This window comes from Rhopalosiphum maidis, chromosome 1, assembly GCF_003676215.2.
Source record: "Rhopalosiphum maidis isolate BTI-1 chromosome 1, ASM367621v3, whole genome shotgun sequence".
Taxonomy (NCBI): Eukaryota; Metazoa; Arthropoda; class Insecta; order Hemiptera; family Aphididae; genus Rhopalosiphum; species Rhopalosiphum maidis.
Window position 1 is genome coordinate 86,611,311 of NC_040877.1, and position 18,180 is coordinate 86,629,490.

The 18,180-nt window shown below is 27.2% G+C and overlaps 1 protein-coding gene across 1 annotated transcript; it reads left to right on the forward strand.

Moving 5' to 3' along the window:
* Positions 1–558: 558 nt before the first annotated feature.
* On the forward strand, positions 559–13,114 carry LOC113558444 (FMRFamide-like neuropeptides 1). The gene is made up of 2 exons (XM_026963903.1): positions 559–1,039; positions 12,550–13,114. Exon 2 carries the CDS (start codon positions 12,558–12,560, stop codon positions 13,011–13,013), a length of 456 nt encoding a protein of 151 aa, XP_026819704.1. The 5' UTR covers positions 559–1,039; positions 12,550–12,557; the 3' UTR covers positions 13,014–13,114.
* The last annotated feature ends 5,066 nt before the right edge of the window (positions 13,115–18,180 follow it).

An 18,180-nucleotide genomic window follows, 5' to 3' on the forward strand; every position in this document is an offset into this window, starting at 1 on the left:
ATAAGTAAAACAAAATAATCTGGCTGTTCGGTATTTGATGGTCTCCAAATTGAAGGTTTATCGTCTCGTTTATGCCTTGTGTCTAACTTAATTGTTAAATGTTAAAAAATCTGTGGCAAAAATTTGGGAACAGATATGTTATATTGTTTTCATTACCTAAAACTGATTACCAGGCCTTGATGAGTACGAAAAGTAGCATAAAGACTCGTCTTTTAATGAAAAACATTTGTTCAGTTTATCAATATAGTTGATTAACTTAACTCTAAATATATTTACCAATTATTGTTTACGTATTGTTACGCGTCGCACAGCATTCTCCAGCTAGGATTTATATTCGTGACGTGCGAATTCGGCGCGTCGAAATTGTTTTGGTAAAGAGACCGGCGATTTCCCTTGCCACCCACACCCCCCACCCCCCCCCCTCGTGAGTGACACGCGTGCCCCCAAAATCGGAAAGAAAACGAACGTCTAAAAACGTGACGACACATGCCGCGCGCCGCGTACTACATCCACTATAAAAGGCGTGCGCCGACCAGCCGACCGCCTTCGTAGCCGTTTCGCACGCGTCGACCGCGGGACAACCGAGTCGTACTCGTCGACGTCGTCGTAGTCGTCATCGTCTACCGTTCCAGTTGCAGCCACCTCAAAACGCGGCCGTTTCGGCTTTTACGCGTCCGACCCGCACCAAAGACGGACATTTGAGTTTTCCCCGCGACCCTCAGTCGCCGGGCAGTCGATCGGCCATCACTCGAGTGTGAATTTTTTGCCGAGGCCATCACCGTCGTGTTATTTTCGACCGATCCACGTCGAACCAGCCTGTTGCTGCAGCCTGCGCGGACCGTCGACTATAACGGCATCACACACACACACACACTACGTATTATAATCATAAACAGTATACGTAGACACGTAATTCGTCGTCATCGTCGTTTGCCGATCGCTATATTCGATCACAATTTACTGTCCTGCACGTTCTATAGATATCACACTATATATTATTTAATCGTATAACATATTATATACGTGAAGATCGTTAGCGGTAAGACATATAATATTATATATATATATTTATATATATATATATCATAATAATATAATATAATTCAATATAATATATGTTGTGTATAATATAGACATTGTCTAATATTATGCGTGTAAGTATGTATCTGACGTGGGAGTGAAAGGGCTTGGGAGCGCAGAGTGCAGAAATCAGTTATATTAACAGAAATGCCTGCAGGTCTGAACAGCGTATAGGCCTACCACTGGAATAGTTTTAAGTGGGAATATAGCATTAGCAAACATATACAATGTAATATAATACGAAAAGGAAAAAAACCGTACGTATTAGTAATATTAAAAACCGTAACCGTCTGTGATAAAAGCGTGTTTTATCGCATCTACGGGTGCACAGAAGGATATTGTAATATCAATAATTCATTCACTGCAGTTTCAGGTATACCTTATAATATTTTGTTAAAGGATTGTATTATAATTTTCGTTGCCAATTTATAAAGTTATTAAGTTTAATGCGATGTTTTTGAAAAAATAAACAGTTTATTCAGCTGTATTATTTATAATATGCTCGTATAATAATACAAAAAACCTGTAAAATATCTTTAGAAATAAAAACTGACAAACAGTCCCTACTCAAAATCGTATTTCGTATGCCATGAATCATTATCATTGAATTTAAAGTTTTTTTCAAATTCAAATTCAAATTCGACACATCCATTACAATAATTTACTTAATGACGGGGTATACTAGATACGTACTATATATACAAACTTTCCAGTTGTTATTATTAATTTATGAGGACGAACTGAGGTATTAAATTTAACCATTTTGAACTGAATAGAATTTGCAATTTCTTATTCGTAACCGATACCCGAACTAAACTAAACAAATATTACAACGAAACTAAACAGAATTTATAAAAATTAAAAAATTATTAAATGATAACAAAATATTCAAAAAAATATTACATTCGCCTGAAAAAGTAATAATCATTTTAGATTTTGAGTGGAGCGATGAACATATTGATTTTATCATAATGTAGTTTTTTTTGTATGCGAGTACCGATAAGTTGTCAATAAAATGCTTCAATTTTCAAAATGGGGGTGGTTTAAGATATAAAATTTCATCTAGTTTGTGCAATGGTCACAATACTTTCTTTTTATAATCGTTTAAAGTTAAAATGTTGACTACATTTATAAAAAACGTGGAAATTAATAAATTATTTTATAGTTAGAAATTCATAAACATTTTCGTTTTTTACCTAAAAGATTTAAAAATTGAATTGAAGGTTCTTTACTCTAGTTATTCTATATTATATTATAAAAAATTATACCGGAAAACTAAATACATTTTTTATGAGTATTTTAAGTTCAAATATTTACGGCATTCGATATTTATCAGTATAAATATTATTTTTTTTCAAAAATTTTTGATATTTTATTATATTTAAAAAAATAATAATAATATATACTTGAAATTTTCACCAAATGTTCATATTAATAATGTAATTATTTCCATTAAACTATAAAATTTTCAAAATTGCTTATTTTTTTTTAGTTATTTATAGATATGAGAAATTTTCAACTTTTTTAGTGGTTTTTTTTTATAAATGTCGATTAAAAATTATTTACCGGATAGCAATACTTGAAAATATAATACACGATTCCATAAAATATATTTTTATATTTTTATAAAAATATTAAAAATACATAGGCATAATTTTGTTAATATAAATTTTAATATGTTATAATAATTTTGACAAATAACATAAAATTTTTTATTTTTTAAACTGTTTTGTAGATAAAAATTCATTTTTTTTTATATCTAAGTTTTGAAAATTGAATACAAGACTGTTTATAAGTAGTTCATATTGGATCCATAGTATCTAAAAAATGTATAATTACAATTATTTTCATAGACATTTTAAGTTCGAATGTAGACGAAAGTACTTATTTAAACTATAAATAATGACATGTTACTTATTTTTATGTATTTTATGTTATTAAGAATTTTACTATACGATGACCTTTTTGATCTATTTTAAGGTATTATCTAATAATATCTATAAAGATGTTATTACATTTTGAGTTATATAATAACATATAAATACATACGAGTATTATTAGAATAATTAAATATAAATAATATAATAAATGCAACATTTTCAGAAATTATATCAACTTACTATAATACTATGTGTAAAATAAATGACTTAACTATAACAAAAAAATATATCACTGGGTGATATAGGCTGATAGAGTATTTCCGTTAATAATCGCTTTTCGTATACAATGATATACCTATTATTTTATTCAAATTTAAGAAACCTATAATAGTTAATCATTCAAAATCTAATTTACAACAGAATGGGATTCACTTACTCATTATTTTTACCGTTCTAAATTAATTTTAGTATGAATTTTTTTTAGTTGTTTATTGTTTCGAATTAAACTACCTAATAGGAAAATGATTTGTTCAAGTATTGCAATTCTCAGTTCGTTTTTCGAATAGTTTGTAAATCAATAATTTACTAATGTTTATATGATTGGTAATTATATTTTGATATATAATTATCGTGTAATATTATTTTATTATTTAATTGATAAATATATGCATTTTTTGATACTTTATATGTATAGATGATTTTTAATAGGCATACTACACAACATTTTTGACAAAAAAAAGTTATATTTTTTAATGCTTCAAAGTTTTAATATGTTTTAGATATATATATATGTATCTAAGCAATTATTTTAATTTTTAAATAATTTATAACTCAAATATTATAATCTAAATAAAATAAAAACTTATGTTAATATTCAATCCATATAAAGTTTATACTTAATTGTTAAATTTATTTAATTTAATTGCAATGTAAAATTTTATCTCAAATCTTCAAATGAAAAGTTATGTATAGTATTTATTTCAGTACTTATATGTTATTATTATCTATAGACATTTCTTATCACATTTCAACATTTTTGCAAGTTAACTAAAAATTCCTGTTTTATAATACATTCTTAAAATCTAACGCAAGTCAAACTTGATTGGAAAATACGTATTTTTAGTAACTTTAAAAGTTTTAAATTGTTTTGAAACTTCTGAAGATTTACGCTTTTCTCATATTTACAATTTATATATAAATATTATGTTTATTAATCTTGAGTATTTTTTTTCCAACTACTATTTAGTTGATGATTTATGATTTAAAACATAAACAATTGTATAGTCTATTATAGTTGAATTGTATCAACAGATCACTTAAGCTATATTTTCTAATTTATCTGAAAAATAAAATACTTTTAAGAATCTATTACAAAAATTATAAGTTATAATTTAGATTCAGATATTTAATTTAAAGTTAAATTATTTTCAAGTATCTATATCATGTTTATTTTTCAAAAAAATCAATTCTAATAATAATAACTCAAAATATTATATATTCCAAAATAATTGTTTAAAATCCATGTATGTTAATACAAAAACAAAAAAATGAGCAACGATATTTTATTGAGGACCATTGATGTACAAATCCACATTATTACGGTACTGTTTTTGTTTGTTCTACCAAAAAATATTACGAAATACGTTCGTAATTCCATAAACTTTCTTTTAAATGTGGTTTTAAACGAAAAATACCTGGTATCAAATCTTTAGAACATAAAATTGTTTGTATCTGGCCATCACAATAATTGTAATATGAGTATTATTAAACAATCTACATAGTTTTAAAATTAGTTAATTACTAAAAGTATAAATTGAGTTCATTAATTTTTCTTTTTCTTTTCTTTTCTTTTTTTAATTAAACAAAATATATGCCTTAACGATTAGACATCAAACATTGTTATTTCTCTGACCGTTATATTATTACATAATATCTTCTTTAGATAGTAAATAATATATTTAAAGTTTCAGTATACAGAAAATAATAATTAATCGAATTAGTACCAAATGAATCAAATCGTTGTATTTACTGTGATATTGATAAGCTAACAGTAACATTTGGAATACTATCCAAACCCGAAATAACGCCATTAATTTGTTATACAGTTATTATTTTCATATTATATTCATATTTTAAATTTATATTATAAACAATAGCCACAATATATACTTATATTGAGTGTCGAAACAAACCGAGTATACGGCCTGTGTACCTTATAAACTTAAGATATATAATTTATAAAACTATTTGCCTTAATTTTAAGTTTATCGGTCCACGTAAATATTACCGTATGATGAAATAAAATACTTTACCAATAGTTTATTTTCACATCCTCCTTATCGAAAGCCTTTCTTATCTCGCACAACACATACACAATTCTTAGTATTCATACTTTTCATTTTCGTGTGTCAATAAAAATTGACATTTTTGACGAATTATCGAAGTTTTGTTAATAAATATAGTAAATAATTGTTTTAAGTTTTTTTATTAGAATATTTTAGTATGTGCTGTATATCAATGTACACTAACTTTTAAGTATTATTTTTTGTTTTACTTTATTAAAGGTGACGTAAAATGTAAAAAGTAGTATAAAAAATAAATTACAAGTGTCAGGCAGTATCGTGGTTCCCACCTCAGTTCATTGCTTCCGCTTCAGATGTAATATCACAAAGAAATAAAGGTATTGGGCAGTATAAATATTTTGAAAACCATTATTTCATAAACAAAAAAAAATATATGGTACATTTCAAACAATACAAATACCAAATCATAGTAAATATTTCATTATAAAACATTTAATTGTTACAATTTACGATATGTTATGGTATAATTTTTAAGTTATATTTATATAACATATTTTGAACTTTACAGTTAATAAATGTATTATTTATTTTATGGTGTACCTATATAATAACCATATATGTTACAGATATTTAAATATATTTTATAGATGTACTAATAATTTAATAGGTAGTTTCAAAAAATATATTATGAAAATAATACTTATAAATTTATAAATATAATATAAGCCAGATAATTTAAGTACTATCAACTTCGTACCTATTTATTGTAAATAATCAATTAAAATTTACCTCGAATATAATTAATTTTAGATTAAATTAAAATGTAGATTGTAGATACAAGATATATATCAGACAATATACTATTGTATTGTAATTATAATATGAAAATATTGCAAACAAACTTGAATGCGTGTGCCGTGTATAATATGTATAAATAATTTTTCTTTCAATAACGAAATACATTTAGCTAGAAATTGAACCTTTAAATTCGTCTATACAAACAATATTATTAACATACATAATGCTATTTTCAAATATTATATTTGCAGATAAATTATTGTTAATTGTTTACCATCTCGGTATCTGTACACAGTTGGAAGATACTTGTATAGTGGTTTCACGTGAAACAACTTTTTGCCTGAGGTTCTGAATGTTTTTCAATATATACAATATACATCGTACATATATATTTACTTTAATTTTAATATCATTTGTTATATATATATCTTAAAACTTTTAAAGAACAATATATGTGTAATACATATATCGTATACATATTATATCTTATAGTTTATACCTAGGTATTATGTTTGCATATAGAAAAAATAACGTTACGTTTTATAATCCAAAAAATCATTCTTTATGCTTTCATAAAATGACTTGTAAAATGTACATTACAAACTCTAATTTGAACCAAATATTTAAAATAAAAGAGAATTCAAATATCATCTCATTTTGTGTATTTCGTAATAAAAATAAATGAAAGTAACCCAGTATATCCATAACGATACTTTAGTCTGGTTAAAAGTTTAGAAAAAAACATTTTTATTAATTTACTAAAAAAATAATCATTAAAAATAAATAAAATAATTTTTGTCTGTATTTTTTTTTAACGTTCCTGCAGTTCTACAAACAGAAGCTAAAAGATAATAACTTAAATAAGATATTAATAACATACACATATATACATATTTAATACCTATGTTAATTATTATTTTTCATTTTAATATTTCAATTTCTGTTTAAAACTAGTACATGCATCCCCTTTACTTTAATTTATATTGTTCAACTTCTATACTCTAATATTATTTATTATTAACTTAGTTCTGATCTCAACTGTTAACTTAATATTTTCCTCTAGTGTTCAAAATAATTTAAACTGTATCTAAATTTTATAAATTAAAAAAAAAAATTATTAATTTAATAATTTTACTGTAATAATATTTTGTATACGAAATAACAAATGTTTGTAAATTAGGATCAAGGATTATAACAATATATCAGTATTACTAATTAACTTTCATAAATACTTTCAGGAACATGATTGTTTCGCGTTGCAGTGGTGCGCTATTTCGAGCATAGTCATACTCGGTGACTCGGCGAGATGAGTAAAAAGTTATCGGTAGATATTGTGTTTCAAAAAATAATAATTTTCATAAAATAACAAAACTATTTTGTATTACATAATTATTATTGTACTTACATGATGACAATAATATTATGTTTTATTATGGCTTAGATTTATTTTTAAAACGCATTTATTTTTACTTCCATCTGGACTGATCTAACGAGCATATTGTTTAAAATAATAAAATAATATTTATACATTTTAATAATATTCTGTTATTCTGTCATATAAAGGTAATTACATAGACGACACATAGGTATGACCACAATTCAGTGTTATTCATGAACGCAGAAATTCCTATTTTAACTAAATAAGTAACGAGGAATTGAACGGATTCCTATTTATAAAAGGAACACTGACTAAATTGTGTTATTTCTTATTGATTGTTTGAGAATTATTATATTATTATAACCTATGGCTTGCGATTATCTAAATATTTATCGTTTACGCATAAATAACGCAAAGTATTTATAAATTCCATAAATGTTTATAGAAAAATAAAATTTCTTCACAGGTTGCACGCACAATGGTGCACATCTCTATACAGTTCTAAATACCAAGCAGCTTTACGGTTATTAGGCAATATTATAAGTTTGTTATTTGAACTTCAATCACCGCGGTATTGTACGAAGTTTTTGTTTTTACGAAATCTACCTATCTATACATTTACGAGGATGTGATGGAGAATTAACATTGTATTTCGGATTTTTTTTTTTAAAAGCTTATTTATATGATAATATACACGCCACGCTGCGTTAGCGCGGTGTTTTTATAAGGTTTCGATATATATATAATTGCGTTTACCGGAAGGAGAAAAATGCAAAATATTTAACGTTAAAAGAAAAATGATGAACTTTATATAAATACACGCATACCTGCTGCCAAAGCGTCATTTTTCTTTGTCGTTGTTTTCTTAATTATAAAAAAACAAAACACCTCCGACGGGATAGGCCATTTTTCACATTGCCGCGGCGGCGAATTGCTCATCCGCGACGGGCGAAGAGGGGTAGCCGGCAATAGGTATATAGGGTGCAGGCTGCAAATAGCGCAGTACGCTATGTACCTGCACAATAATGTAAACCCGCTAGTTTGTGTGGCCGTTATTAATTCGTCGCATTACGGCCGGTCATTATTCATTCGGTAATATTGCAACGGTAATTGGCCAAATAGACACCTCGCGGAACTAATAAGTTTTGACAGACCACGCGTATTCCGACGATAGATGTGTCCCGCGGTGATTGGAATCTCGTAACCCTCAAACGACAATAATAAACGTGTCATTACTGCGTATGTAAATATATTAATGTAGGGGAACTATATGGTTGTCACAATAGTATTAGTTGTCATAATGTGTTATAACTCTGAAAGTCTGTAACTAGAAGACACTTATGTTCGCTATAACCGCTATGTGTGTACTATGCATAATCAAAATAGAAATAATCATTTCAACCTAACCTAACCTATCTGAACGAGCTGCCGATAGTTTAGTCGCATACCAAATTTTAATATGAAAAAAGTAGATTTTAACTCAGATTGATTATTTTTGCGTATTTAAACGCATTTTATATTTTCATAATATGTCTCGTTGTTATTGTTAACTCAAAAAATAACTACAATCTAGACTTTAATTATAAGTGAAATAACTCATACAGTTAATTATATAATTACCAAATAGTGGAATGAAGTTTGTTGTCGTAAATAACGAGAAGCTTTGTATAGTGTTGTCATAAATAACGAGAGGCTTTGTATAGTATTGTCACATGTGTTTAAGAAAAATATGATTTAAATTAGTTTTACTTGTGATTAATTATTTATGAATTAAGTGTTTTTTTTCGTAATTTTAAATTTTATAAAAATTTAACATAGAAAACTTAAAGTTAAATGTTGATGTTGTTTATTATTTGATTTAGCTGGAACCACTAACTCCAAAATGGTTGATATGAATTTTATAAATATATTTTTTTTTAATTAAAAAGTTGATTTTAACTTATAATGTGTTAATATAAGTGTTTAGTTTTTCTTATACGATGTTCTCAAGATTTAACTGCGCATAATGTGATAGTTCCACTTAATAACAAACAAATGTGTTTAAAAATAATTACATAGTAAAATCTGTGATATCTATCTCTGTTTCTTGGTCAGTGCGAATGTTAATAGAAATATAAGATAATATACGGTACAAAATACGAATGCATCTCTTATCTAAATCAATTTGATAAATTAGTATCACAACAGTAATCTCAAAAAAATAAGATGTATTTTATTTTGTATTTTATCATTTTCCTATAATTATATTTTTTGTTTGTATTAATTAATAATTTAAACTTAAAAACCCTATATGACTGTTTTATCGAAACTTAAAAAATATAGAAGGTTCAATATTGAGGGAAGATAGTGTTATAGTCTACCTAAGTAATAATTACGTAATACATAGTGGCGAAAAGCAACCTCCCCTTTTCCAAAAAAAACTAACAATATAAAGTCCATTTAAGAGTAGATTAAGTTTAAGGCAGTATAATTGCTAAAAAAAGTATGACTATATATTACTATTACTGTAATACTGTTGTTGTGCAATATAATAATAAATAATAATACGCATAGCGTATCATCCACGGGATTTGACCTTATGAGTACCTATACTAAATAATATTAATATTTTATTATTTTATTGTTGACTACCGTACGTTTAGGTACAGGTTGTTCGTTAACACGTTTACTGCCTCTTGATCTAGTTATAAAAGTTTAAAGAGGGAGATTTGGCTCAACATTTTATTCCGTTAAAACTATTCAATGTATATAATATATAATACAACCTTCGGGGCACATACGATATTTACTGGTTATTTTGCGGTGTATGCCAATATACTTGTAGATATACATGTATCACGTCTCGCATTTTTATAGTACTATGTAGAAAGATTATCATTATTATTATTATTATTATTATTATTATTATTATTATTTTACGGCGTGTTATACGGCACTTGATTCAATAACCGAATAAAATAATAACTAGGCATTATAATAATTTTATCCATAGTAACTATAGAGAAAAAAATTGTCAATAAATATACTTGCTGAAAAGGGTAAATTTGAAATCGGGTTGTAAAAATGTAACAGTTAATCTGTATTATTTCAAAAATTATTCTTTAGGTATAATAAAAAATGCAGAACTATTTATATAGTAACAAACCGTGATTTATAATAGAGAAAAAATACGACCATTACTTACAATCTAAGTCTAAACATTCTTGTTGATTTAAAAAAAACTGTTAATGAAAATGGATCTAAATCATTTATTTTTCAAGAATATAAATCATTCGGTGATTCTTCAAGAATTAAAAATTACTAAATTAATCAATCCAAAATATACATATTTTAAATCTGATAAAAATGTATTTATACCTTAATAAATTTTCAATAAAACTTAAAATTTAAGTGTTATTATAATATATAGTGAGTTATTATTATGATTAGTATTTAGTTTTGATAATAATAATTTATACCAAGTAAAATGTATAGTACCAAACTATGGCACTGTTTTAAACAAATAATAAATACTTAATACAGGCGTGATGTGTGAATTAAAAATACAATAATTATTGTATTATAAATGATGTTTACATTTCAAAAGTAATTAGTTTGTATTTAACAAGAGGGCTGGTATACGTATATAGAGTATAGAGATAATTTAGGTAAGAAAATCATGTAATTAACTATAGGGTGTTTAAAATAATAATATATTTTGTGTAATTTATAGATGGTGAAGTATATTAAGTGCATAAATAATATTTTGTTTAAAAATAATGCATTCTAAGAATCCCATTAAGTTATTTGTAATTGACTATAATGACAACTTACTATGACGTTTATAGCCGTATATTAAAAATGTACAATATACTTTTTAAACGTATACGGCAGTATTGGCACAATATTTTCTAACAGGAATAGGGTCTGTTTTTTACGAGTTTCAAGAATAAACTCAAATAAAAACTATAATTTAATGGTTAGCACGTTACATGCTCAACATATTATTTCATTTAAAGGAAAACTATGTTCCATTTATTTTATGTTTTTATAGTAGTATGAAAATTGTGACACTCTGACTACACTAGCTGAACTTAATGCATTAAATAAAAATACTTGTGAAAAGAAATAGCCCATAACTGTTATTCAAAAAGAAAAAGGCCAAAAAACATTGTTTTAACTAAAAATATTTATTTCCTGTTATTTGTATAAATAATTCGTTTAGTTTATTATTACTTATTTATAAATAAAAATGTAAAACATATTTATTTTTTATTAATTTTTCATTTGTTTAATCTCTCTATTAAAAATAAAAAATGTCAAATATATTATTCATTATTTTATAATTGTTATAGTAACCAAAAAAGTTAATTATAGTAATTAAAAAAAATACAGTCATGAATTCTTAATTTCTGAAATATAAAAAACATTTTAGATATTACATCTGCGTGGGAGGTTAGCAAAATTTAGGATTATTGACGAGCGTATAGCGAGTTTTATACATAATTTTAATTTGTAAGTGTTTAATACCAATAAATTACATTTATAAACACTTAAATAATGAACAAAAAATAATAATATGTTGAACGATAGAAATAATCTAAGTTGCACTTAACAAAAAAAATTATTTTAGAGACAACCCAGTTGGAGAGTAATCTTAAATATCTATGAATTGTATACATATATTCGTAAGTCGTAATACCTCCGTGACTCAACATTTAATTTCAGTTATAATGACGATATAGGGACATATAGACCCAGGCCCGGCTTAATGGGTTAGCGACATAGGTCCACGCTTAGGGCGGCATTTTTTAGAGGTGGCATTTAACATTTGATGTAGTATTTACATACAAGAGGCGGCAAAACTCAAGTTTGCCTAGGTATGTTTAAACAGTTGAGCCGGGCTTGGACATAGTTCAACGTTAAGTCGGGTTTCGTATGTACGTGCGTACAATTCTTTTGCAATGATTGGTTGGTATCTATGGTAAGGTTTTTGTGCACCAGGGTGGTTATATACGATTGGGTCGCATTGCCTTGTTGTTGAACTTAGCTGAACATCGCGCGTGGTAACAATAAGCCTTTGAAATGACTATTTGGTCTCATATATTTTCCGTTTTGTCATGTGTCGTAGGTGCAATAATGCTTCTGTGTCTGTTGCCGGTGACGTTGACGTTGGCCGCGTTGGTCACCGACGGAGTGGCGGACGCGGCAGCCGCGGACAAGCGGTTCGCCCTGCGGCCCGTGGACCCGTTGACTAGGCGCAGCGCCATGGACAAGAACTTCATGCGGTTCGGGCGGGCTTTCGACTGCAGTTGGACGGCACCGTCGGCATCGGCGGCGGCCAAGCGCCGGGACCCGTCGTCGGCAGTCGGCCGGCGCGTCGACTCCAACTTCATCCGGTTCGGCCGCCGGGACTCCAACTTCATCCGGTTCGGCCGGGGCGAAGTGTACACGCCCGGCGACAACAAAATACCCAGGCGCCACTACGACGTGGACGTGGACGGGCTGGAAGTCCGGTTCGGCCGGTCCGGCGGGAGCATCGACCGCAGTCCGTTCGGCGCAGCGATACCGCCGCCCTACGACGACCGCCGCTGAACGTCACGATATATTATTATAATATAATAAACAATACACATAATATATACTACTATATACTATATTATACTTACTATATACTAACTATATATTTAAAGTATCGCTAAAAAAAATAAATACGTAATGACATAATATATATAATATATTGTATAATATTTTGTATACTTACGATTTTCCGTCAAATATATACCTATGTATAGTATTATATACATTATAATATGCACGATATAGGTATATACATTATACATATACTAATGTATACATAGCGTTATATATGTACCTGCATGTGTATATGAACACTGCTGTACGATATTGTGAAATTAAAAGCGAACGTGTTGCAATTTATGTATAGTTCGAAAGTTATGTACAGTAAATAGGACAGGCGCGTATACAAAAAAAAAATTCCGTAGGGGAGGGTTTACAAAATTTAGCAATACAAATTGTGCCACAACATAATAAAATAATTTTTTCCTCGTTACTAGAAATTATTTGTGGGGGTCAACCCCCCCCCCTGTATACGCGCCTGAAATAGGATCTGTCCAGCCTATATATATATCGGTATAATATAAGTACATTTCGTGATATGATTTAGATTCTTATTGAAGCGATGAATGTATCGATTTTACAACGAAGTGTGTTGTTTTGTGGACATTTTTAGGTTAAACCAGTTTTTGGCAAAATGTATTTCTTCGCTTTGTTAAAGTTCAGACGAATAAACGTAGAAACTTGAAATGTTTAATAATTGCAATTATCTATACCTATACACGATAGTATATTTTCAAAACATTTTGACTCCTTCTGATTCTTCTCTTTTTAGTTTTTGTCTATTAATAAAAAATTGTCCGTTTGGACAAAAAGTTTGAAAATTTAATAAAAAATACTTTCAACATTTTTTAACCAATAATTATGTTGTCAGAAGTTTATGAAAATATTTTTTATTTTTACATCTAAGATTTAAAATTTTAATACAAAATTCTTCAAAAGTTTTTCTTCTTAGAATAAAATTAAAAATTATCGAAAAGTTTATTACGAGCGCTTGACACTCAAAATTCTATGATATTGCGTATTCATTCATTTCACTCGTTTATCCTCCAAAGATTTGCTGTAATAAATTCAAAAATTAATAACCGTAGACATTTTTTTTTTTATTAAATGTGTATAGGGCGATAATTTTATGGAACAATAAGAACTTTAAACATTCATTATTTCAAAATCTATTGATGTTTTTGAGTATATTTTTTTTATATAATTTCCATTCAAGTATAATAACACTTTTTCAAAAAATATATAATTCTTAGTATTTCTTAACTTGATAATAGTTTAAGCTTTTTACTTTTTGAAATGACATACACGTCAATAATTTCAAATCAAAATATTTTTTTGAAATGCCTGTAATTAACATTATATAAACGTGAGCAACGTGACGATTTTGGCGATAGGTGTAGATCGTAGATGTGTAGAATATTTATGATGCACGAACGTATTAACATGAAAGACGTTAAACGGTATTTCACTCAATAAAAAGAATCCGTCAAGAGAATCGAGTAAATTATTGTGTACTCTTTTAAATAATACTGAAAACAGACAGTCAGACATAGACAAGTATTACACAAATATTTTTATTTCAACATATTTGATCGGTAATACATTTATTTTAAGCGATGCTAAGGAATTAAAAACAAATAAGGAAATCTCACCGTGTGAGCGTTCTAAATTCCCGGTTTCCAAATATAAATTTAATAAAATCCTTTAAAACATTAATACCATAATATACAATTTCAAAATAATTTTGTTATTTGTATTTTTCATTTTTGGTACTTCCTTTTTAATGTCGGCTACTTTGAATCTATTATAATTATTAAATACTCGTATTTTGATATTTTCCAATAATGGTTAATATGGATTTAATTTGAACAAAGCCATTATAAATTATTTAATTATTAAAATATTTTCATTGATAAAATACTAGTCAAATGTATTCCCAACTAACATAATCGTATACTATGTACTGGTAATTAAAACGGACGGATACAATATAACATGGGTATTAAGGTGTTCTTGAGTTATGTTTAGAAACCTATAAAACAACTATAATATCGTATTCCTTTTAAATCCAGTGAATTAATTTTATACTAAATAAAATTAACATAGAATTTAATAATTTATAAATATATATATTATACTATAATTTTAATACGAGTATAATGTATGTACAATAAATATAATGAAGTTTCAATTTTTTTTTTTTAAATGTTTTTAATAATTGTCAGTAAAATTTGGAGCTCTTTTTTGTTGTTGTTTAAATAAAATATTGTTTTAATATTTACTTACAATTCCAAATTATTAAAAAAATTGGTTGGAGACGGATAGGGTTAAACGACGGCGAACGTTCGAAACTGGATCCCCCGCAGACCTACCACAAGAACGACATGATACGATGCAATCAATGCATAGATCGGTAACACGTGTGTGTATGTGTGTGCGTGTGGGAGTGTGCTGATGTCAGGACGAGCACATGGGACAAATTTTAGTCATTTAACAAGACATATGTATATGTCAAGTTGAACTTCATTATAGCTTATATCATTTTCATGACTCGGTACATGCAATTATTGAACGGATTTGCGATCAAGAATAAGGGAGCGTTGTTGTGGAAGGAGACATTATGACATCTGAGATATGTGTCACACTTTTAAGGAATGCAACACACTGGCCAGAGAGGAAATATTAAATATTCAATAAATATGAAAATACAGATAAATTCCGCGCGATATTGATTAAAAGCAGTTGTTTGAATAATCAAAATTGCAAGAACCGCAATTTTAATAGTTACAAAATAATACTTAGAAAAATGAATTTTAAATATTTTATACATACAATGCACAAAAAAATATGAATTATTTGAAAACCTTGGAAAATCAATTGATAATACAAAAAATTCTCAAGTTCTTTTATAATCGATTCTTTCATGACCCACCATACAATACAAAACAAATAAACAATTTACAAATATTTAACATATTGATGACGCAAACAACTATTCTTTATTACTTACTAATTTTTGGATATTATTTGCGTAAATGTCATATTAACCCAGTTTGAACGAATTTATTTTGTTACAAAAGTTACAACAATCGTTTATTTGTATAATTATAATATAATTATAACAATAAGGTTTCGTTAATACAGTTTTTAAAAACGGTATCATATGCGGCATTTATCAGTATTTTATCTGTTAAATTTCCGATGAGTTTTTTCTTTTTTCATATAATCTTTTCCAAAAATATATCCCGAGTACACTAATAAGACTTTTCTTTTTGAACTATTCACGTGATTTATAGACATTGCATACATTTTTTATGCATTATATTAAAATAATGCATTAAAAAAATAAACAAAATAACAAACAAATACGCGCGTACGGCGTGAAATAAAATTAATTAAACATCAAAGGCGAATTGATGACTGCACACCCGTCATCAGATTATTATCTCCGTCGTCGTCTAAATCTTAGTTATAATACTCGTATTACAATAATTGAAACTATCAATGTTATTAATTGATCGGCATATTTTTTGAGTTTTGCACTGATAACGAAAAATATATAACAATAAATCAATGTTCTATACAAATCTAATGATGTGTAGTAAAAACATTGAAGTCGATTCAATGATGCATAATGAAGCATTATGCACGAGGAAATGTCTTGCGGTAAAAGGTATTGGACGAAAAAATTATTAAAAATTTTACATAATAATTTAATAAGTGTATAAGGCTATTAGACAATCTTCTATGAGAATTTTTTTTTTCGTAAAAAATTGAATAAAATTGAATTAAAATTTAACATTTTCAATGATTGACTAGACAACTATTATACCACACAGTGATATTTATTTGCCATACTGAGTTTGGGTGAAAAGATCCTTTAAATGCCTCTAATGCTATGCCAAGTATAAGGTGTCAAGTAAATCACTATAATGGGTGTATTTGTGTACTTTGGAGTACTTGATTTTTTTTAAATTTTAAATCCACAATTTAGAAAGAAATTTATTTGTAGAATTTAGAAAACTGAGGTTTTATAAAATGTGAATTAATGTTTATTAAATAAAATACTAGTCAAATGGTTACCGCTCTACTGTACGATATAGATACAATGTGGAATATTATAATGAATTAAAAACTGTATATATCCTTTTTTTTTAATTTGTTGAAAAATAAAATGTTTTTTTTTTTAGCTAATTTAATAAAAACGTTATTTTTGTGACACTCTTTACAATTGAATTAAAATGTAACGCACATATATAACATATATGTGTATAATATGTTTTAACTTGTATAGATTATTTTATTGATTAAAAGCCAGAAATTAATTTACTTAATACAATAATATTTTATCATCTAACAATATGAAAATGGTTTTATGTACTATTTTAACAGTCACTATGCGGAATTTGTATTTGGGGTGGTGCATTCAATAAATACAGTAAAACTCTGATTATCCGGACTAATTAATGTCAAGGGTGGTCCGGATAAGCAAATATCCGGATGATTGCCATATGCCATATTCATACAATTATATAATTATATAATTGTATGAATATATTGTATGTATGTATTTATTATTAATATGTATGTACTATAATTTAAAATTTGTAACAATAAACAAATAATTTTATTATAATATTTAACTGAAAAAGAATAAGCTATAAATACAATAACATATTTTAAAAGAAATTTTTAAGCCGTTAAATCTTTTTTCTCGTCCGGTTAATTGGACGTCCGGTTGATAGGCGTTCGGATAATCGGAGTTCTACAGAATATTCTCAGAATAGCCTTTAAGAAAACTTTTCATACGAATACGGATATACTTTATATTACTTATGATCTATTGAATTTGGAGAAATCTAATGCAAAAGAAGTAGATTCTAAGAAATCTGTATTTTTGTTAATTTGAGAGTGTCAGCCGGTTTAGGCGTATCCGTGTATGGTTTCGCTGCCATATTGAATGGAGGTGTGGACCGCCTGTCTTAAATCTCTTCGGATCGACGAGTGGTTAAGTTTCGTTGGTTTAAGGGGACCATAACATTGTATTTATATTATTAAGTTATTTATAAAAAACAATAAAAATCAAATTTTATTTAAAAAAAATAAATAGATTTTGTTAAAA